The sequence below is a fragment of the Musca vetustissima genome, unplaced genomic scaffold (assembly GCF_032173495.1).
Source record: "Musca vetustissima isolate MV318-11 ecotype Yass unplaced genomic scaffold, APGP_CSIRO_Mvet_v1 utg7569, whole genome shotgun sequence".
Taxonomy (NCBI): domain Eukaryota; kingdom Metazoa; phylum Arthropoda; class Insecta; order Diptera; family Muscidae; genus Musca; species Musca vetustissima.
The window spans coordinates 121114-144170 of record NW_026880143.1 but is presented as its reverse complement, the minus strand read 5'-3'; the positions used below and the strand labels follow the sequence as shown (position 1 = coordinate 144170).

General features: G+C 33.9%; 1 protein-coding gene across 1 annotated transcript; it reads left to right on the top strand.

The window, feature by feature from the left end:
• Nucleotides 1–1818: 1818 nt before the first annotated feature.
• Nucleotides 1819–19344, top strand: LOC133325538 (serine/threonine-protein kinase Genghis Khan). The gene is made up of 17 exons (XM_061534277.1): nucleotides 1819–1934; nucleotides 2632–2892; nucleotides 4456–4727; nucleotides 4810–6075; nucleotides 6143–6777; nucleotides 6846–6988; nucleotides 7182–7359; nucleotides 9025–9131; nucleotides 13685–13797; nucleotides 13874–14632; nucleotides 15285–15990; nucleotides 16080–16283; nucleotides 16359–16544; nucleotides 16621–16714; nucleotides 18614–18828; nucleotides 18941–19053; nucleotides 19235–19344. Exons 1-17 carry the CDS (start codon nucleotides 1919–1921, stop codon nucleotides 19283–19285), a joined length of 5319 nt encoding a protein of 1772 aa, XP_061390261.1. The 5' UTR covers nucleotides 1819–1918; the 3' UTR covers nucleotides 19286–19344.
• Nucleotides 19345–23057: the final 3713 nt, after the last annotated feature.

Below are 23057 nucleotides of genomic sequence, written 5' to 3'. Positions count from 1 at the left end.
ATTTGTCCCATCGCTAACAATTGATCAATTAATTTTGACAGCATGAAAACATTTATAAAATTTTCAAACTTTTTCAGTAAAATTGAAAATGATGAATGAAAAGTAAACAAATGTTAGCTGGCTGCGTCTATAAAATGTATGTCCTCTATCTGTCATCTATTTCTGTAATCTGTCATCATTGTCGTCTTTATTTTTAAAATCTTCATTTCGGTATTTTTAGACACATTTACCGAATTATGTGCAATTTCATATTTTGAGGTCTAACTGGGTAACAAATTTCCCTACAAAAATTTTTAATTATTGAATGTTCGTATTTTTAGAGTTTCTGGACAAGTTTTGTACGAATTGGCTGCTTGATATTGTGGGCTCTATATTGCTAGGTGTTCTTAATATAAAGAAATCCTCTTTTTAATTTTTTTTTAATTTTACGAAAAATTGCTTTAAAAAGTAGATGTAATTTACTAGTCCTTGTGGCCTATGGGTGGCAAAAAATCCTTGGAAAACATAGTCAGCATAGGTCAATTTCTTCTATGTTTCTTATATAAAGACCCAAAGATTATTCGCTTCGGATCAAAAATTTTGGCCCGGTCGTACTAAACGACTTTTTAACTCATTTTGTATATTTATAAGTAAATCTAAATGTACGTTTTATACACACAATTGGTCTGTTCCAGTACTTTTTTAATAGTAAATCTAGTAAAAGGGAAACATTTCAAAGTTGCTCTCAGAGTAAAAAATAATTTGAAATGTTCGGGAACACAAATCTAGTAAATATGCCAAAGTTAGATGGCAATACTTCAAAATCAACACAACAGCCAATCAGAAGTAGGCATTCCTGTTTGCCATTTTTACTCGGCCAAATTTCTCGAGTAAATAGTTTACAAAGAGAAAGCCATTTTGTCTTGTGCTCTCTTAAATTTGATTCAATGTTTTACCAGTTTTGTGGGTTGAGAAACTGTTTTCGAGAAAAAAAATTGCAAAACATGTAAAATGAGTAGATTCTTTTAGGTTCTGGAACGGAACGGAACTATTATTATTTTTATTAAAAATTTATTTTTTCTTTTTGTCATCTATTTTCATTTTCAAAACCAGTGGGTCGATTCACTATCAAATTTAAACAATTCTCAAATCGATAAAATATTATAAAGACAAAATAAACAATATTTCAATTCTATAACAGTTTTTAACAACAATTGTTAAAAATTTTGTTAATAAACAACACCAAAATATTCGAAGTTAAATTATCGACAAATATTTTTCAATATTGAACATGCCTTGTTTTGTTCTGAATTTGTATGTATTTTGTTTTTAAAATGTTCAAAATTAAAAGCTTTTTGAAAGTTTATCGGCAATTTGTCTACATTTTTACAGAATAACATTTTCGTTACTGCAAACGATTTTATGTGTAGACAAAATTGTCGATTGTCGGATCGTTATAAGTTACTGAATCGACCCACTGGTCGCTTTACATAATAATGAAACAATTTTGTTCTGATCCCGTACTACAAGAATCTGCCATTTTTTACTACGACAACAATTTTTCCTTTATGATATCGAAGACAATAATAAAATTTGGTAGATTCTTGCAGTACGGGAACAGACCATTTGTTTTATTAGTTTGTTAAATTGATGAGTCGCCATGCCACTTATGAAATTCTTCAATATCAATGTTGCCGTCTCTTGCTACACCCGATTCATCAATAACACATTTGACAGCAAATCAATCGATTACTACTACCACAATAATCGATTGTTGCCGAACGAATTGAAAAAAAGAAGTCTTCCTCCACGATTAATCGATTCGATAGTTGACACGAAAATCGATTTGACTATAGATTTAGATCATAGACCTAATCTCATCAAAAGAAAGAACAAATTAATGTATATAAAGAAAGAACGTCAAATGTGAAATAAAAAAATGTCAGAATTTTGTGGTAAATATTATGCGAAAATACTCGAAATAAAAGAATTAACAAAACGAAACAGTGAATGTGTTGAAAAACTGCATTTTGAGAGTGTTTGCGAGTTTACACACGCCTACATAATAGCAAAATATTATTGGCATGAAAGAAAATTCACCCCCTTGACGCCTGCTGTGCTTGCAGCCGCGACAACGACGACGACATCGATGAAGAAACAATGAATGAATGAACAAAATGAAAAAAAGTGAAAAAAAAATATGAAAATGAATTCCACCGTTTTGGGGGAATGCATACAAAATATATACATATATAGATTGGGGTCAGAGGCACATTGACAGCCACATAAACCCATAAACTGCAACATTGTAAAATCTAATATTGATGGAGGAACTCCCTTGGTATATCCAAAAAGACACAATATGAGTGTGTGATGTTTGTCCCCAAAAAAGAAAAAAAAAACACGTACATATATATATGTACACACAACAGCTATATATGTATATTTAGACATATCCATCCCAACTATGAAAAAAAGACAAGACAACGAAAACGACGACACCATTTTTGTCTACTGTGAACCAATGAAAAAAAAAAAAAAACAACACAACACAAAATTAATATACATATTTAATGTAGTGTATTTTATTTGGTATTAATTTATTTATATTTTGTGTGTGTTTTTCCTCCTCCTTCTCCACCTGCTCTCTAGAATCTCTTGAAGAATCGTCATGTACAAGGCGATTGAAAATACTCGAATCGGTTATATTGGAACATGGCATGTCACAAGTTGTGGCCGACGACAATAAGGATAGGGATAATGGCGGTGGTATTATCAGCGATGAGGAAAATTTCCCCCATGGCAAAGCAATATCGGTGGAGACCCTCTTGGATGCCTTACTGTTGCTCTACGATGAATGTTCTAATTCATCGCTTAGAAGAGAGAAGACTGTATCAGATTTTATAAAAATTGGTAAGTTCCGTCATGACACCAACGTCATTTTTTTGTTGTTGTTGTTTTTACAGGACATTTTCCAAGAACTGTGTGTTATTTTGAATTAGGCCGGTATTTCGGCGTTGTTGTCAGTTTTGAAGATATTCTTTTTCTTGAAATTTGGAATGGGAGGATAACCCCTGAAGCGACCCATTGAAATACACAAGCATGTAGAAGCGTAAAAGAATCATCCATGGCGCTTTGGGGATGTTTAAGCAACTGGATGAACCACTAGGACTAAAGCGTCCCCAATTTGCCGTTAGCTACCTTAATATTACCCAATGCTAAGAAAAGTCGCAGGTTAGTTCCGCTACTGAAGTCATTCAAAGCTGCCAGCGTAAAATCATCCAAGGCCCTTGGTCCTAATGGTTTTTTTTTTTTTTTTTGATGTCAAAGCAACTGGATGAACCAATAGAACTAAAGCATCTATACAAGGTCCCCAATTTGCCGTTAGCTACCTTAATATTACCCGATGAAGCCAATTAAAAAACGCCTGCCAAGGTGTATCTTAGAGGGCGATTTTGTCCCCGGTAACTAAGGCTCGAAAGGTCGAACATTAAGAGCGGTAACAGCCACCTTTGAATAAATTGAGAAGGAGTCTGCCAAAGTGGGTCTGGCAGTAAACGGCGAGAAGGCCAAGTTGATGACCAAGACTCGGACCAACTGTGAACTACATCTTCGAGGTAGTCAAATATTTTATATACTTTGGTACCGCCATAAACAAAACGAAAGACATCAGTTTTCAAAATTCGGAGAAGGATAGTGTTGGCCAACAGATGCTACTATGGTCTGAGTCCGAAGCATGGGTAGTTCTTGGAGTGTTTCAGAGAAAAATTCTCCGAAAAATCTATGGGACGATCTGGGTTGACAGTTAATATCGCCGTCGAATAAATCATGAGTTGTATCATCTCTTCTCGGACATCGGCATTGTTAGACGTATTGAGCTGCAGTGACTACGTTGGCTAGGTCATGTTGTGAGAATGGATGAAGATGCTCCAGCCCAAAAGTCATAAAAAAGCGAACCAGCTGATGGTTCACGCAGAATGGGAAGGCCACGAATAAGATGGATCAAGTGGAAGACAACATTGCCGAATATGGTCTTCTAAATTTGAAAAACTGCGCAAATAATTACCTTTGAATGTGAAGGCCCATAATTCTGGCCACTTATTATACCAATATTATATTCGATAGTCCCCACTGTCCTCGCACGATCCAAAGCTATCTGAGATAAGATCAGGAGTCAGTCGGACGTGAAATTCAAAAACAAGAAGCCAAAGACCAATAGAGTAAAACAGGGAGTCCCCAATGATAGAGTGACGTCTCCGGAACTGTTTACACATGCGATATTCCTCCTATAGAAGAGCTGGAGGCCTTCTTCGTCTTATAGAAGTCATCAACAACATCGTGTCTTTGCTGATTGGATCTTTTACAATTTTTTTCTTGAATACTAAAATAACACCTCTTTTTGGAAAATGCTGTAAATTTGTCACCCCTGTAGATTTTCTATTCTAACAAGTGCGCATTTTTTGTTTTGGTTTGCAGCTAAACCCGTGGTTTCTTTGGTTAAGAAGTTACGTTTATCCCGCGATGATTTTGAAATTATTAAAATCATTGGACGCGGTGCTTTTGGCGAAGTGTGTGTGGTACGCATGATAAGTACCCAGAAAATATATGCCATGAAAATTCTGAATAAATGGGAAATGTTGAAGCGGGCCGAAACAGCCTGCTTTCGAGAGGAACGTGATGTCTTGGTCTATGGTGATCGCCAGTGGATAACAAATTTACACTATGCCTTTCAAGATGACACCAATTTGGTAAGTAGATTTGCCTTGAACTCCTCCAAATTGGAAATTGATTTAAATTCCTTTTTGTTGTTTTTTTTTCTGTTCCTTACAGTATTTAGTTATGGATTATTATTGCGGTGGCGATCTCTTAACCTTGCTAAGCAAATTCGAAGATCGCCTACCCGAAGATATGGCTAAGTTTTATATAGCCGAAATAATATTGGCCATCCATAGTATACATCAGTTGCGTTATGTCCATCGTGACATAAAACCCGACAACTTGGTCATTGATGTCAATGGCCATATACGTTTGGCCGATTTTGGTTCTTGTCTACGTTTGGGTGCCGATGGCAAAGTCCAATCGAATGTGGCAGTTGGTACACCGGATTATATCTCGCCCGAAATATTAAGGGCCATGGAAGATGGCCAGGGGCGATATGGTGCCGAATGCGATTGGTGGTCGCTGGGTGTGTGTATGTACGAAATGTTGTATGGCGAGACACCATTTTATGCGGAAAGTCTGGTCGAGACCTATGGCAAAATTATGAATCATCAAAATTGTTTTGATTTCCCGCCGGAGGATGGCATAACAAAGGTATCAGATGCAGCCAAAGATTTAATACGGCGTTTAATATGTGCTCCCGAATTTCGTTTGGGCCGCAATGGCATTGAGGATTTCAAAGCCCATCCCTGGTTTGAGGGTTTGGATTGGGACAATATTCGTTTGGGACCGGCACCCTATGTCCCCGATGTGGACAGTCCCACAGATACTTCCAATTTCGATGTGGACGACAATACAATACGTCACAGTGACTCAGTACCGCCTGCCGCCAATCCTGCCTTTTCGGGATTTCATTTACCCTTTGTTGGTTTCACCTTTACCCAGAACAGTTGCATGTCCGATTTGGGTAAATTGGACATCAGCAGCCTAACATCAAACACAACGACGACGTCGTCGAACAAGGAGGACAGTATAGATGGATTTGATCGGTCATTCTATAATACCCTCAAACAGGAATTACTTAACGAAAAGAATCTCTCTCCCGAATGTACACGCCAAATTCTCAACGAATTGAAAATATTTACCAAAAAGAAACAAGAATTAGATAGTAATAGCACTAACTCCTCAGGTGATAAAGAGATGGACAGCGGTGTGTCCAAGGCACGGCTGCAAGAGCTGGATAAGGAGCTAAACGAATTGAAACGCGAAAAATTGGAAATCATCAAGGAATACAATGATGCCTTGGATCGAATAAAACAACAGGATGCCGAACTTAAAGATGCAATAAGCCAAAGAAATCTGGCCATGATGGAATATTCAGAGGTCACGGATAAGTTATCGGAATTGCGGAGTCAAAAACAGAAGTTATCACGGCAGGTATGTAAATTGAAAAAAATTAAAATATTACAAAACCCAATAATAATAATGAACAATTTTTGTGTAGGTGCGTGACAAAGAAGAAGAACTGGAAACAGTAATGAAAAAAATCGATCAATTGCGCCAGGATTTGAGAAAATCCGATAAAAGTCGCCGTGAATTGGAAATGCGCATGGAAGATGCCCTCACCGACATTGCCACGGAAAAGAAACAACGCGAACGCACAGAAGAATTTTGTCGCCAACTGCAGGAGGAATTGAACAAAAAGAAAAATTCCGATGCCTCCTCGGCGTATTCATCATCGGCCAGTAGTGTTGCAGCTAACAATTTCAATTCGGATGCAACACGTTACGAAATTGAACGTATTGAAATTCAATGTACCGAAAAGTTAAATCAACAACAGGCACGATATAATCTCGAAATATCGGCATTGCGCGAACAGCTGAAAGAGGCGGAAAAATATCAAGAGACACTGCTCAACGAACTGCAGCAGTCACGTGAAAAATACGAAAATAGTAAAATGGAAACGCTGAGCGATACAACCGATACGATTAGTGAGCTGAAGGAGGATTATGACAAGGATCGTAATATGTGGATAGAGGAAAAACAACGGCTGCTCATGGAAATGGAAATACAAAATCAAAAGAGTTTACAAATGCAGGCTAAGCACAGTGAATATGAGGATAATATTGAGGAACTGAAGTAGGTTTTATATTTTTGGGTTTTCTCTTTTTTTTTTTTGTAATATAATTGTGGATTCTTTGTTGCAGATCGAAACGTCAAGCCATTTGCCAATGGGAAAAACAAATGTCGGAAATTATCCAATGGGTATCGGATGAAAAGGATGCCCGCAGTTATCTACAAGCCTTGGCCACAAAAATGACCGAAGAATTGGAATATCTAAAACATTCTGGTATGGGTTATTTTTATTTTGCATAGCGTTTCGAATTAAGTTTTTGAAGAACGTGTATCAAATTTGAGTTAAATTGATTCCGATTTATATATATGTATGTAGCTCTCATAAAATTGATTTTTAATTTCGGTTTGTTTAAAATGTCTTTACAATTAATTTTTTAATTTTGTTGTTGTTTCATTTCTTCTTTCAGGACCATTCTATAAAAAGAACAACGATAATAATAAAAATTGGCGTAATCGTCGATCCCAAAAATTGGATAAAATGGAATTGCTTAATTTGCAGTCCTCTTTGCAATCTGAGATACAAGCAAAGGCAGCTATATCTGATGAATTGAGTAAAACTCGTGCTGAACTAATGGCCACACAAAAGTAAGTAGAAAGACAAATACAAAAATGAAGCCTTTCGGCAATCCCAGTCATGTTTTAAAAAATCCACGACTTATGTAGGACCTTAATATTAATATCTTTTGCGCAATTGAAAGACCATATTCGGCAATGTTGTCTTCCACTAGAACTTTCCATCTTATTCGTGGTCTTCCCCTTCTGCGTGAACAATCAGCTGGTTCGCTTTTATGCATCTTCATCCGCTCTCACAACAAGACCTATCCAACGTAGTCGCTGCAGCTCGATACGTCTAACAATGCCAATAACCGAGAATAGCTGGTACAACCCATTGTTCATTCGACGACGATATTCATCATCAACGCAGATCGGCCCATAGATCTTTCGGGGAATTTTTCTCTCAAACACTCCAAGAGCTGCCTCATCTGTTTGCGCAAGTACCCATGCTTCAGATTCATATAACAGCACGGGTAGTATCAGCGTCTTGTAGAGTGTGAGTTTGGTCTGCCGGGAGGTGGCCTTGCTTTTGAGTTGTTTGCTCAGTCCATAGTAGCGCATCTGTTGGCCAACCATTTCCTTCTCCGAATTTCAAAACTGATGTCATTCGACTTTAACTGCTGATCTGGTGCCAGTTAAAGTTTTCCTGCATAGGCGTATTAATTTTTCAGGAATACCAAACGCAGACATGGCTTTACACACTTCTGAACGGATAGGGCTGTCGAATGCGGCATTATAGTCGACGAATAGGTGGAATGTGTCGATGTGTTTTTCGTGGAGTTTTTCCAGGATTTGGCGCAGAGTGAAAATCTGGTTAATGGTGGATTTGCCAGGCCCGAAGCCGCATTGGTGTGGTCCAATAATGTCATTGACCATTGGCTTCAGTCGTTCACACAGTACGCTAGATAGCACTTTATATGCGATGGGAAGGAGACTTATTCCTCTATAGTTGGTACATAACGTCTTGTACACGGTACACATGATGCTGAGGTTCCAATCATTGGACATGCATTCCTCTAGCCAAATTGTACTAATCAGCTGGTGCATGCTGCTTACCAGCATCTGGCCACCAGTTTTGAATGAAGTTTTTGGAGCTTTGACATTTTTTTCTTTGATTGAGTTTCTTCGACATAAAAACAATGGTATAAATTCCGCATATTTTACTGCATTCTAATACTTGGTAAGTCGCCAAATAGTTACGTTCAATTAGATTGAGTTTCTTTGACTTAAAGGTAATGGTATAACATCTGCATACTTTTCCGTATTCAAATTCTTGGTAGGTCACCGAATAGGGTCGTTGAATTTTATTGAGTTTCCTTAACGTAAAGTTTATGGTATAACTTCGGCATACATTTCAGTATACTAATTCCTGATAGGTCGCCGAATAGTTACGTTGAATCTGCTTGAGTTTATTTGATGAAAAGTGTCCACAATTGAGATGAAAGAGGGACTAAGATAAGCCTGGACTTCGCCATGTTAAAGCCAATCAGAGCCGTTGCTTGGTATCTATCAACCCCTACGCCACCCCCACGCCTTATGTAGGAGCTTAACAAATATTTTTAAAAAATCCCCGCCTTATGTGGGACCTTAATATATTTATATATATATTTATTTAAATATTAAATAATAAAAAAAATCTAAATTCACATCCTATTAAAATCAAATCTATTAATTTCCTTGTTCTTCTTCTTGCAGAGATTTGAATGATTATCGCAAACGTTGTGAATCGGCCATGTATGAGTTACATTTTAAGGAAAATCAATTAAGAGAACTGCAGAAAGGTTTGGAGTCTTCCAAGGGATGTAAGTACAAAAATAATTTAATATTTTTTTATATACACGACCAACAAAAAAGCTGCATTAATTTGTTTTATTAAAAAAAAACTATTTTTGATGAATTATTGTGTTAGACTCACAAAATGTGTTTTTTTTTGGAAAAAGTTTTGTCTTAACCCCCCAATGAAGAAAAAATATCACCTATGTTGTTGTTATTGTTGGCAATACCATGACAATTGAAAGCTAAAAATGCCAATTAAAAACTGTTTGCTTGTTGATGCGATGCTCTCTAATACTACTCCTACTCTGACACTCTCTAAGCTGGCTATGAATGAAGTGCATGAAAAAAATGTTTCGTTTTTTTGAAAATCGTTCACTCACACCATGAGTTTGGCCTCCTCACATGCTATGATTTTTGTTTCATTTTTTGAAAACAAAAAAATTAAATTTTGATTTTTTTATTTTGATTTATTTTCTTTCTCTCATTACCAACAAAAAAAATACGAAACATAAATACAAACAATTAAAAATAAACCAATAAAGCCCCCATCGTAGTTGAGGCTAATGTCGATGAGAATTTGGAAAGAAATACGACGAATACCAATAATCCTAACGATAGAAAACCAAATCGTTCAAAATTTAATGTGTGTGCCAGGTGTAATCAGTATACGCGTACCCAGGAACAATTTCTAAATTCTAGTAATAATAGTAGTAATACAAAAATCGGGGACAACAACAACAGTGAGCCTCCTCCTCTCAGTTACTCTTCTTCTGCTGATATTAGCATTATGAACCAACAACAGCCCATGTCAGAAGTTGAATCAGCGAATGTAATTAGGCAACGACATGTGATGACGATGAACAACGACCACAACAACGACCTTAACGATGATGATGACAACAGAAACGATTTACTACTTTTAAATGCCACATCTTTACCGGCTAGCAATACCACCAGCACTCCACCAATCAGCCCAAGTCCAAGTGGTGATGTCAATATTCTTCCAACCTCTTGTTCTTCTTCTTGTTCTGCATCACCACCTATTATTTGTGCAACAGCAACTGCATCAAACAACAACAAAAAACAATCTATGAAAGAAGCAATAAAAACACAAAATAATAAAGTCTACACCTGGGTTGGATTTACTTCATGTTTTCTTGGCATGTTGTATCTCTTCTTGCGCAATAATACAATACAATAATAATACTAATAACAATAAAAAATAATAATCATTATCGTAATAATATTAATAATAGAAACAATTTTTGGAGCCCATGAAAGCAAGCACTTAAGTACAATAGTATCCATCCGCCCTCTCTCTCTTCTCCCATTGAATTGTATTATCTATCTATAAAAAAAAACTATTTATATACCGTTGTTATTTGTTGTTAACAAAAAAAAAAAAAACTTTTCAAATTATATCACAAAAAAAAAAACTAAAAACTTCATTTTCATTGAAAAAAAGCATCAAAAATGTCTTAAGTGTTTCTTTGCTCAAAAATATGACAAAACGAACGAACGACCGGACCGTTAAAAAGAAAACTGCCCAAAGGTAGCACCTTTGTCTGCCAGAACCATCCTCAATTGACTGCTTATAAAACGGCTGATAACATATTCAGACCTTCGGCTTCGCGCAACGCCTTTGCCCACTGTCGGCTTAATCTTCAAGACTGCACCATGTTCCTTAACATGGTTCACTTTGATCGGCAACAGAAATCATCATCATTCATTTACGCGGCTTACCCTCTTCTTTCAGCTTTGAAGCAAGTCATTCTGCTTTCTTGGAAATTTGTCTTTCACCCTTTTTTGCCTCTATCTCTCAACACATTATTTCATCATTGCAACCTCAGCTCGAGCTATTTTCTTTTCACCATGAGCATGAGCGTCGGCCACAAAAAAAACCTAGGTAGGTTTTGTATGCATTTTTGCACATCCTCTTCTCATCCTTGACGGTTAGGTCTCGTTCAAAAATGTCTTGAAGAGTTTTTTTTTTAGACCAAAAGACAAAACCAAAATGTCCTTAAAGCTGGTAATGTATTTTTTTGTTTGTTTTGGGAGCCTAGGAATTGGAACCACCGCCCCTCTTGCCTCATCCCTTACAGCATGAGCGTAAGCCACAAAAAACCTAACGCTTTCCACAAAACCTTAAAAAAAATGTTTCGTTTTGTATTGTATTGTGTTCTTTTGCTTTTTGCTCCTTTGTTAAGTGTTTTTTATATCCTCTTTGTGAAATCCTTCAAAGACAAAAAGCAGCAGAAATCCTGACCCAGCTGCTGATAATTGCTGAAAGCATAACATTCATCACAGTACCACCCTGCAGATCATGGCCACAATCAATCATGCCATTAAGCTCTTTAAGTTTAATTTTTAACCTTTTTTAAATGAAAATATCGAAAATTTTAAATATTTTCAACCTAACCTCACATAAAATATAAACCAAATATTGGTGAGACTGAATCACTTGAATTGGCTTTTTGACATTATGTCAAAATGTTTGCTGAGTTCTTTGCAGAATTTTGTTTGTTTTCATTGTCAATGTTAAAAGGATTAACTTAACCTCACAAAAATAAACATTTTAAACATAACCTCAAAAATAGCAAACTAAAACAGTATTTTTTTACCAGTTTTACCAGAAAATGATTTTGGACATAGCCTAAAAAAATAATAATAATAATATATAAATAATTTTGGACATAATCATCAAAAGAAGAAAATATTTATTTTGGACATAACCTCAATAAAAAAAAATATTTTTATTAGTTTCTTGAAATCAAAATTTTTGCTGAATTCATCGCATTTTTTCGAATTTTAATGATAGAAGGATCAACCTAACCTCACAAAGTTAAAAAGTCTACATATTGAACCTTATAAATTAAAAAAATTAAAAATATTTAACCACAAAAAAAAAATCAAACCTTAAAATTATATTTTTACTAGTTTCTTGACATGAAATCAAAATTTTTCCTTCCGAATTTTTACATTTTTTTTCAAACTAATCTTAAAAAAATTATTTTTGGACATAACCTCAAAAAAAATGGTTTTATTAGTTCCTTGACAAGAAATAAATGTTTGCTGAATTTTTTGCATTTTTTTCCAATTTTAATGATAGAAAGATTAAAAAAATTATTTTTACTAGTTTCTTGACAAAAATTCAAAATATTTACTGATTTCTTCGCAGATTTTTTTCGTTTTTATTAATAGAAAGATTAACCTAACCTCACAAAAAGACAATCTTTTGAACATAACCTCAACAAAAAAAAAAAAAGAAATCAAAATGTTTGCTGAATTCGTCGCAGATAGGCATAAAACAATTGACCTAACCTCACAAATTAAAAAAAAAAAACAAGTAAGGAAATACCCTTCATCAGTTAAGGTACATACATAGTCTCCTAACACACGTCGCCTTTTCAAAAGAACATGAAAAAAAAACAAGTAAGGAAATACCCTTCATCAGTTAAGGTACATACATAGTCTCCTAACACACGTCGCCTTTTCAAAAGAACATGGACTTTGGAGCCGTTAGCCATATTTAAATCTGAGAGATATTTAGGGACTTTGGCGCACCATTCACCTTAAATCGGACTAAATATATATGGGAGCTATATCCAAATCTGAACCGATTTTTTTTTTAATTTCAATAGGGTTCGTCCTTGGGCCAAAGAAGTGAGCTGTGGCAAATTTCATCCAAATCGGATCATAAATGCGACCTGTACTTTTTTTACAATTTAACATCTACATAACCTCAAAAAATCTAAAAGTAAAAGAGAGTGCAGAGAAGAGAGTAATTCATTATCATCTTATCATCGGAACCAATAATTAAACTTTTTATGACAAAAAAACGTCTCAATATTTTATGAATGCAATCGAAAAACTAAAAAAAATAATTTCTGGCCATTTGAACAGGAAATCCAAATCCATTCTGAAATTGTATGTGACAAAAAATAAATGTTCGTCTTTACTACCATATTTTAGATAAATTGGTACAATAAAATATGACCCCCCACAAAACAGCATTGCAATTTTAGGCTAATAATTCTCTACCCCAAAAATCCCCTGGAATGCAAAATAAAAGATTTTTTAATCATTGCAGTTTTTACACAACACATTACACTCTTCTTCATTGGGATTAAAACAAAAACAAAAAGAGAAAAAGCAAATAAATAAAACTTGTGGAAATTTTTCTGCTTTCAAAAAAATAGAAAACATTTTTTCCCAATCACATCAAATATTTTGTCCATTGTTCAAATGTTCTTGTTGTTTTTATGTAACTAAATATATTTGTATTTTTGTTCTTTTTTCATTTATTTGAATTTTTTTATATCAAACACCCACCCACCCCCGTTTGTTTGGTAAACTCGTCCATTCATTCATCCACCCATCCAACCGTTTCATCCAAACAATCCCTCACCCAATCACACCCAAAAAAATTCATCATCTGCTTGCACAAAACAACATAACAATACGTGTGTGTGTGTGTGCGTGTGTGCATTTCTTTGCAAAACATCAACGGCTATCCATCCATCCGCATACCAAAAAAAAAATCAATCAAATCAAAATGCAAATCCTCCTCCAAATGCAGTTCTGGAAAGATCCAATTCACAGGTATCATATAATTATTTCAATAAAGAAGCGGCAGCTATGTTCAAGGAATCAGATCCCAATATATGTGGCCTATCAATGGGTGATACTGTGGTAAGTTATTATTATTTTTTGTTAATTTATTTTGAGTTTTATAAAAATAATAATTCGTCTCTCTCTCTCGTCTTAGATGAACTCCTCCTCGAACATATTCTTTTCGGATGATTCAGCGGCAGCGGCCGGCTCATCAACAGCAGCCGCCTCAGCCTCCGATCAACGTCAAAGTGGCGGTCAAATGGCCTATGGCGGCAGCTATCCCATGAACTTGTCACCCGAACACAATCTATCCTATGGCGGACCAGATGAGGGTAACAAAATGCTTATACGAAATGCCAGTTCCAAAAGTAATTTGAGTTGTAAATCAACAGACACCCATCATCTTCAGCAGCAGCAATCGCAGCAACAAACCCCAAGCATGCATAAACAAAAAATCCATCAATTTCTGGTTCGTACCTTTAGCAGTCCTACCAAATGTAATCACTGCACATCCCTAATGGTTGGTCTCACCCGCCAAGGGGTGGTGTGTGAGATTTGCGGTTTTGCCTGCCACACAAATTGTTGTCAAAAGGTTCCTACTATATGTCCAGTACCAAATGATCAAACCAAACGGCCACTGGGTATCGATCCAACACGTGGCATTGGCACAGCCTATGAGGGTTATGTTAAGGTGCCCAAACAGGGTGTTGTCAAACGCGGTTGGGTGCGACAATTTGTGGTGGTGTGTGACTTTAAGCTGTTCTTGTATGACATATCGGCGGATCGCAGTGCCCTGCCATGTGTTAATGTGTCGCAGGTATTGGATATGAGAGACACGGAGTTTGCCGTGACCAGCGTGAGGGAAAGTGATGTCATTCATGCAGCCAAAAAAGATGTGCCATGTATTTTCAAGGTAAGCTTTAAAAAAACTAACCACGAAAAATATTTATTTTCAAAATTGGTTAAAATCGGTTCAGATTTAGATATAGCTCCCATATATATTTTCGTCCGAATTAATGTAAATTGTGTACCAAAGTCCCTATATATCTTTCGATTCGCACGAAATTTGGCACAGCGTACTGAATTGAGTCTAGAATGATGTGTGAAAATGTTCTTGAAAATCGGTTCAGATTTAGATATAGCTCCCATATATATGTTCGACCGATTAAAGGTAAATGGTCCACCAAAGTCCCTATCCCTATCTTTCGATTTCCACGAAATTTGGCATAGCGTACTTACTTGAGTCTACAATAATGTGTGTCAAATTTCTTGAAAATGGGTTCACATTTAAATATAGCTCCTATATATATTTTCGTCCGATTTAATGTAAATGATGTACCAAAGTCTCTATATATGTTTCGATTTGCACGAAATTTGGCAAAGCGTACTAAACTAAGTCTAGGATGATGTGTGTCAAGCTTCGTGAAAATCGGTTCAGATGTAGATCTAGCTCCCATATATATTTTCGTCCGATTTAATGTAAATCGTCCACCAAAGTCCCTAAGTTGTATTTTTATTATTTAACAGATATTAATTTGTGTACATTTATTTTTTTTTATTTTCAGATAAAAACCTCTCTCATTGAAGGTGGTCCATGCCTAAACACCCTTATGCTGGCCGATAATGAATCGGAAAAAACCAAATGGGTTGTGGCCCTAAGTGAACTGCATCGCATCTTGAAGCGTAACAATTTACCCAATACCGCCATCTATAAGGTCAATGAAATTCTCGATAGTTCTTTGGCGCTGATGCGTAATGCTCTCAGCGCCCTAATTGTCTACCCCGATCAATTGTTACTCGGCACCGATGATGGCCTTTATTGTATTAATTTCGAACAATATGAAATCGCACGTATTGGTGATAGTAAAAAAATCTTACAAATCTGGTATATCGAAGAGGAACATATATTGGTATTGTTGTGCGGTAAACAGCGACACATACGTCTATTGCCGATACGTGCGCTCGAGTGTAGCGATGTCGAATGGATAAAGGTGGTCGATTCGAAAAATTGTGTTGCCGCATGTACGGGTATTATAAAACGTATACCGGCGGTGGTATATTGTTTTGTGGTGGCCCTAAAGCGACCCACAAATCAGACACAGATCATAGTCTACGAGATTAATCGTAATCGCCTGCGTCATCAGAAAATGTGTGAATTTACCGTGGCCTATACGGTACAGTGTGTTCAAATATTGTCGGATATGCGTTTGGTGATTGGTCATCAAAGTGGTTTTACGGCATATTTGCTGCAGGGAGAAGCAACAGCAATGTGTAAGTATGAGAGAGGGAGAGAGGGAAACCTTTGAAGCATGTTATACATATATAGATATTTTTTCATATTTTATTTCTTTGTTTTGTAGCTCTAATACATCCTGAAAATCAGTTGTGTGCCTTTCTCAATTATTCTGGTGTGGATGCAATACGTGTCATTGAAATTCAATGTGCCGGTGGTGGTTACGGTGAATATTTGCTGGTGTTTCAAACACTGGCCATATATGTTGATTTACAGGGACGTAAATCACGAGATCGTGAAATTATGTATCCAGCCCTGCCAACGCATATAAGTGAGTAATGCAAATGTGTAATTTATGGAAATTTCTATAGGAAGATATTAATGGTTTCTTTCATATTTTTTACAGCATATTCCGATGGCCATTTATTGGTATTTTCCGAAACCCATTTAGATATATTCAATACCCAAACAGCTGAATGGGTACAGTCGTTGGGTTTGAAACGTTCTTCGCCTCTCAGTCAACAGGGTAATATTGTGTTGACTCACATAAATGATACACCCTATGTGGTATATTTGGCTAATATACACACAAGTGAGTTGGAAGAGAGGAATTTTGATGTTAGTGTTGTTATTATTGTTGTAAATTAAATATTTTGTAATTTTTGCAGAGGGTCTCTTCCAGTCAAAGAATCTCAAACGGATTAGTGGTGTCAATACCAAGCGTCGATTTTCCATGAGAGAAATCAATAAAACTATTAAAAAGTAAGTACAGTTTTTTTTCTTTTAAAATTTGTGGTTGAGGATCGATATGTTGAACAAATTACTACTGTGTTTCGAAATATTAAAAAAATAACAATATATGCTTTGTAATTTACATGTTTCACATTTGTAAAAATATTTTTTTTTTTATTCCTATAAAAATTCTCTAACGGTAAACATAATACAATATGATATTGATCACATCTGATCGTGACTCAAAATATAAAATTCGTTATAAAAAAAGAAAAACTTTATTCACAAAAAAATCTTCAGCTAAATGTTTCTGTAGAAAATTCAATTTAGTAAAATTTTCATAGAGAAAAATTCAATTAGGCAAACCTTTTCCAAAGAAATGCAATTTAGTTGAACATTTCTAAAAAAAATCTCAACTTTTTTTCTGATAGAAAATCTCGATTCAGCTAAGTTTTTCTTTAGAACCCCCAAAATAAACCAAGTTTTTCAAACGAAAAACTCAATTCAGCTTACTTCAATAAAGAAAAACTTTATTCAGCAAACTTTTTCCTGTAGGAAAACAACATTTAGCAATTAATTCAGCTAATTTTTTCTGTTTCTTTAGTAGAAAATTCAATTTTTTTTCTGTAGAAAATAAAATTTTTATAGCAAATTTTTTCTAAAGAAAATGCAATTTAGTTGAAAATTTATTGAAGAAAAATTCAATTCAGCTAATTTTTTTCTGTAGAAAATCTCGATTCAGCTATCTTTCTTTTCTAATGAAAAACTCAATTCAGCATGCGTTCCATAAAGAATAACTTTATTCAGCAAACTTTTTTCTGTAAAAAAACACAATTAGCCAATTTTTTTGTATAAAAACTCAATTCAGCTAAGGTGTTGTTAGAAAAAACCTAATTCAGCTAAAATGTTCTCCATTCAACTATTTTTTTCTAACAAAAATGCTCAATTAGAATTAAGAAAAACACAATTCAGCGAAATTTTTTGTAGAAAAAACTCAATTCAGATAAGGTTTGTAAGAAAAAAACCTAATTCCGGTACAATTTTCACAATTCCGCTAATTTTTTTGTAACAAAAAAACTTGATTTATTAGGAAAACAATTAAGAAAAACACAATTCAGCAATTTTTTGTTGAATAACTCAATTCAGCTAAACTTTTGTAAGGAAAACATAATTCAGCTAAAATTTTCTCAATTCAGCTAATTTTTTTTTCTAACAAAAATATTCAATTTATTAGTAGAAAATTACATTTTTGCAAATGTTTGTAGAAAAACTCAATTCAGCTAAAATTTCGTGCAAATCGAAAGACTTTGGTCTTTGGTGCACCATTTACATTAAATCGGACGAAAATATATATGGGATCTATATTTAAATCTGAACCAACTCAATTCAGCTAAAATTTCGTGCAAATCGGACTGAAACATAATATATATATGGGATCTATATTTAAATGTGAACCGATTTTCACGAAACTTAGCACACATCATTCTAGACTTAATTTAATGCGCTGTACCAAATTTCGTGCATATCGAAAGATATATAGGGACAAATAAATGAGCTGTGTTAATTTCATCCAAATCGGATGATAAATACGACCTGTACTTTGTTTGTTTACAATTTAACATCAACAGATGGACAGGCGGACGGACGGACATGCATAAATCGACTCAGAAAGTGATTCTATACATATTCTCAAAATGAACCATGGGTCTATCTTGTTTCCTTTTGTGGAGAAGGGTATAAACAATTAATATATTGTTTTTTTTTATGCAGAACCTATTAACCTTCATCTGCGGGAAAATTATTAAAAACTGTCTCCTCCTTCTGCTGCATTTATCTAACTCCCCTATATATTTCTTTCTTTTATAATAACATTTGAAATTTCTAATATGTATTTTTCTCTCTCCCTTTTTCCCCATCATCTTCTTCTAGTACGGACAGAAGATCAAAAATGATTTCAGCGCCCACCAACTTTAATCATATATCGCACATGGGTCCCGGCGATGGTATACAAAATCAACGCCTATTAGATCTGCCAACCTCCATTGAGAGTCCTAATGAATCTCGTAGTCAATTGTTAAGTATGATACAACCGGATATGGCATCCTTGAAACAATTCCGCCAATTAAAAATAGGTCACAATAATGGTAAGTTGGACAGTCAAAAGGGATTTTTTTAAATTTCTTGCTTTTGTTTTTTGTCCTCTAAATGCCTTTTTTCTTTGTTTTTTATTAATTCATATTATTATTGCTCTTATAGGAGTAATGCAGAAAAGCACAATGCATGACCAGCAATCGGAACTAAATTATTCAGAATCTCGTTCACCCAGTCCATTTGGCAATGAATCATCTTCATTTAAAGACATGTTCGATGTAAGATCTCAATAAACCCAAAAAGAAAAATCAAACTGTATTCATAAATTTTTTATATACATATTTGCATTTCTCTCTCTAATTTTTGTAAATAATTTCTATATTTAAAAAAAATATATTTCTATGTGTGTGTGTTATAGCTATTTGTTGTATAATATTGTAACATGTAATCTAATTTTAGGATGAATTATCATTCAGTGCTCAACTTATGAACGAGGGAAATCAACAGTGACATTCATTACGATCAATATTGTCCATATTTTCGGAGCAGCATACCTAAAAAACAAGAACAAAACAGACGAAGAACGAACCATGTGGTGGAAGAAACCGACTAAGAGATTTTGTGCAATAGTATGCGTGTGTGTGTGTATGGGCCTGTGAGAATGGTGTGCTTGCTTGCGTGAGATTTTTCCGTGTGAAAAAGAGAAAATGTGAGACATGTGTGTTGAGACAAAAACAGATCATGCAATTTCTTCCTACTGTCCTGTCGGTATGTCTGTCATCTGGCCACCCACACAACATTTTTCACATTTCATAATCATTTGGAGACATTGCAAAACATTGATCTCATCTCGCTCGCTGGCTCTCCTAACTCTCTTGGACAACACCAGACAGAAAATTTGAGGAGATTACATTACAACAAAAGAAGAAGAAGACGGATCGAATAAGAGTTTGCTATCCAAAAAAATAAACACTGAACTACATACATATTTATATACATGCATATAAAAACAAATCGAATACTTATACATTAATAATATTATATATTACGGTTATTTAATTATTATTATTAATATTATATATAACGAATATTTTTTTGCAAATTATGCTATAACAAACGATAAAAAAGCAAAACAAAAAATATATTTATACATAAAAAATTAATATACAGTATCTATATATATATAAAAAATACGTTTTTGTAATATATTGAGTTGGTTATACTTATTTTTTATATATGTTTATTTTTATTTTTTTATATAAAATTTTTTTTATTTTTTGCATAACCTAAAAAACTTTTTTTATACCTTCAAAAAAATGCATCCACATACAAAAGGAAAATAAAAATACACATAAAATAAATATAAACAAACAATAAAAACATAGACAACAACTAAAACAAATCTTAACTATCAACAAAACTACTACTACGCCACAAAACCACATACATACAAACTAAAATATCATCTATCGTCCCCGCCCCAACACAACCCCCAAAAAATAAATATTCGAAATCAAAATAGAAAAATCATAAAATTATATAGTCTTTTTTTGTTTTTGTTTATAATTTTGATAAAATTGCGTTACAAAACAAAAAACAAAAAGTGTTTTTAAAAGATTCCGAACATAACAATAAAATTAACGAAACGAGAGACGAAAACAAATAAAATGTAGACATATTCTTAATTGGAATTTAGAATGAAACAACAACAACAAAAAATAATAACGAAAAGTATTTATTACAAAAATAAAAAATATGGGAGTTTTATTTTAATGCAATTGAGGAAGGGATATATTTAAAAAATAGTAAAGAATAATTTACATGATCAATAGGTCGATTTTATTTCCCGTCAATGAGAGAGAGGTCTTTACAATCTACCGTACAACTGTATAGAGGACAATAATTCATCTATACAGACGCCCAATCGTTATTATTAAGAGACAATGGCCAATTGTCATTATTCAGCCTTATTCTGGATGTCAATTCCATGTGAATTTACTCGCTCTTCCCCTTCGGCTTATTCTGAACAACATTTTCCTGTGAATTTTTTTCGCATTCTCGCTTTCGCCTTATTCTGAATGAAGTTCGAAAGCGAAAAAATCCGCATTGGGGAAAAATTAGGTATTCTGAATTACAGGGAGTAGGAGAATGAGATGAAATTTTGTGCGAAATTTTTCGCTAATAAATTTAAAGGAAGTTGACTACAAAAACATAAGTAATAACTATGTTTTGAAAAATATTTTCACAATACTTATTCTATGACGATTTAGAATATTATAAATGATAGTAAGCTAATTTTAAACTGGAAAACAACCAGTAAAATGCCATTGGAAATCCTATTGATAACGATGCATGCTGAACCAAGTATTACCAAGGAATGTATGGAGGTAATAAGGAATATTTAAGTGGAGTTTGATGCATTTTGGAGGCGAAATACAGACACTTTGGGTGAGGTTCTGTCTCTCAAGAAAAAAAAAATTTTTAAAAATTATGGAAAACCCAAATTTGCCTGATGAGCCGCTTAACAGTGAAAAACTTAAATAAAAATTATGAAAGAACTAATTTTTTTTAAGCAAATCATAACATAACAGTCCACTTTAAGAATTTGGGGAGATAATAAATTAAATAAAAAGGCACACAATTATGTAGTGAAATAATAAACTGTTAAATAAATAATGAAATCGCAGATTTCTTCCTATTATTCGTTGTGTTTTTGCCATCATAAAAAAATGTTCTTTTATTTGTAATCTATTGTAGTTGTTGCACCAAACTGCATCAAACAATGAACAGCTGTTTCACATGCCATATTGTAGGTTGCCATATTTTCAAACTTTAATTTATTTTCTTTTAATTACAAAGCATTTATACAGCGGATTCTTGATATTTCACATTTGTATTTCTATATAGTTTAAATAACAATAAAAAGTAACAATTTTTAATAACAAAAATCAATAAAAAATATATTGAAAAATGTTACACAATTAAATTACAATGGGGCAACACACATTGCAACTTAAATTAGAATATGGCCACACACATTGCAACTTAATTTACGATATGGCAACACGAATCTTTTTTTCAACCACCATTTTCGAAAACTCGAATCTGCATCTCGCATTTTTGCATCTCCCAAGGTATATTTAATAAGGTAGCCCCATCGGCCCAGCTGTTGGACAAATTTTTAAAAATGTTGTCTAATGTTGAACCAAAAAATTAAAAAACAAAATTATAAATGAAAATCTCCGAATTTCGAAGAGCTTTTTAATACTTTTTAACATTTTCTACAAGAATTTGTGTAAAAAAATCATGTCAATCTGTTTGTTTTGGCAAAATATTTTTGACATATCAAAATACAACAACCGATGTTTGTTGTAGAAATTCGCCGATGCGGCTACCTTGTATATCTACCTTGGCATCTCCCTATTCATTCAGAATAAGGCGAGAATGTGAAAGCGAAAATTTTTTACATGCGAGATATCTCCCTAGCAAATATCCAGAATAAGGCTGATTAAGAGACGGTAGGTAAGGGGTGACGACTATACGTCCTCTTTTTTCGATGACGATCATATATTTTAACTGGGTGTCATCTATAAAATGTATGTCCTTTATATGTCATATTTTTCTATAATCTGTCATCATTATCATATACATATATTTCTAAAACCTTTTTTTATTTTTGTAAATTAAAACAAATTAATGAATAAATTTTATCAAAATTTCAGTGAAATATTCCTAAAAGGGGTCCGAATCTTAGCAGGAAAAACCATATAACTACCCACATTTTCGGTATTTTCAGGATATTTGGACACATTATCTGTTATTTTATATGTTGAGTTCTAAATGAATAAATTTCTCTTAAAAATTTATTAATTATTAAAATTAATTAAATTAATTAAAAAATTTTGATATTTTCACGGGTTCTGGACACGTTTTGCAACCTAATTGGCTATTATTTGATATTATGAATTCTATGTTTTCCTAATATAAAGAAATCCATCTTTTCATTTTTTTTATATTTTACCGAAATATTCCTTCAAAAGCGATAGTAATTTACTATTCTTTGTAGCCTATGGTTGGCAAAATATCCTTGGAAAACATAGTAGACATAGCTCAACATATCTGCTTTGTTCCTTATATAAATATCCTAAGATTATTCGCTTCGGACTTTTTATCTGATTTTATACATATTTTTTTAAAAAATATACTTTTTTCTTTTTGTCATCTATTTTCATTTTTTAAAAACTGTTCGCCTTACAATAGGTCACCTTAATATAGTCCTAAA

Excerpts from the sequence above, each read along its gene's own strand:
- LOC133325538 (XM_061534277.1), top strand. Across the intron at positions 9,132-13,684 it reads TTTGGAGTCTTCCAAGGGAT|TTCTGGAAAGATCCAATTCA; the intron begins GTAAGTACAAAA and ends CTCCAAATGCAG. Across the intron at positions 15,991-16,079 it reads GGGAGAAGCAACAGCAATGT|CTCTAATACATCCTGAAAAT; the intron begins GTAAGTATGAGA and ends TTTGTTTTGTAG.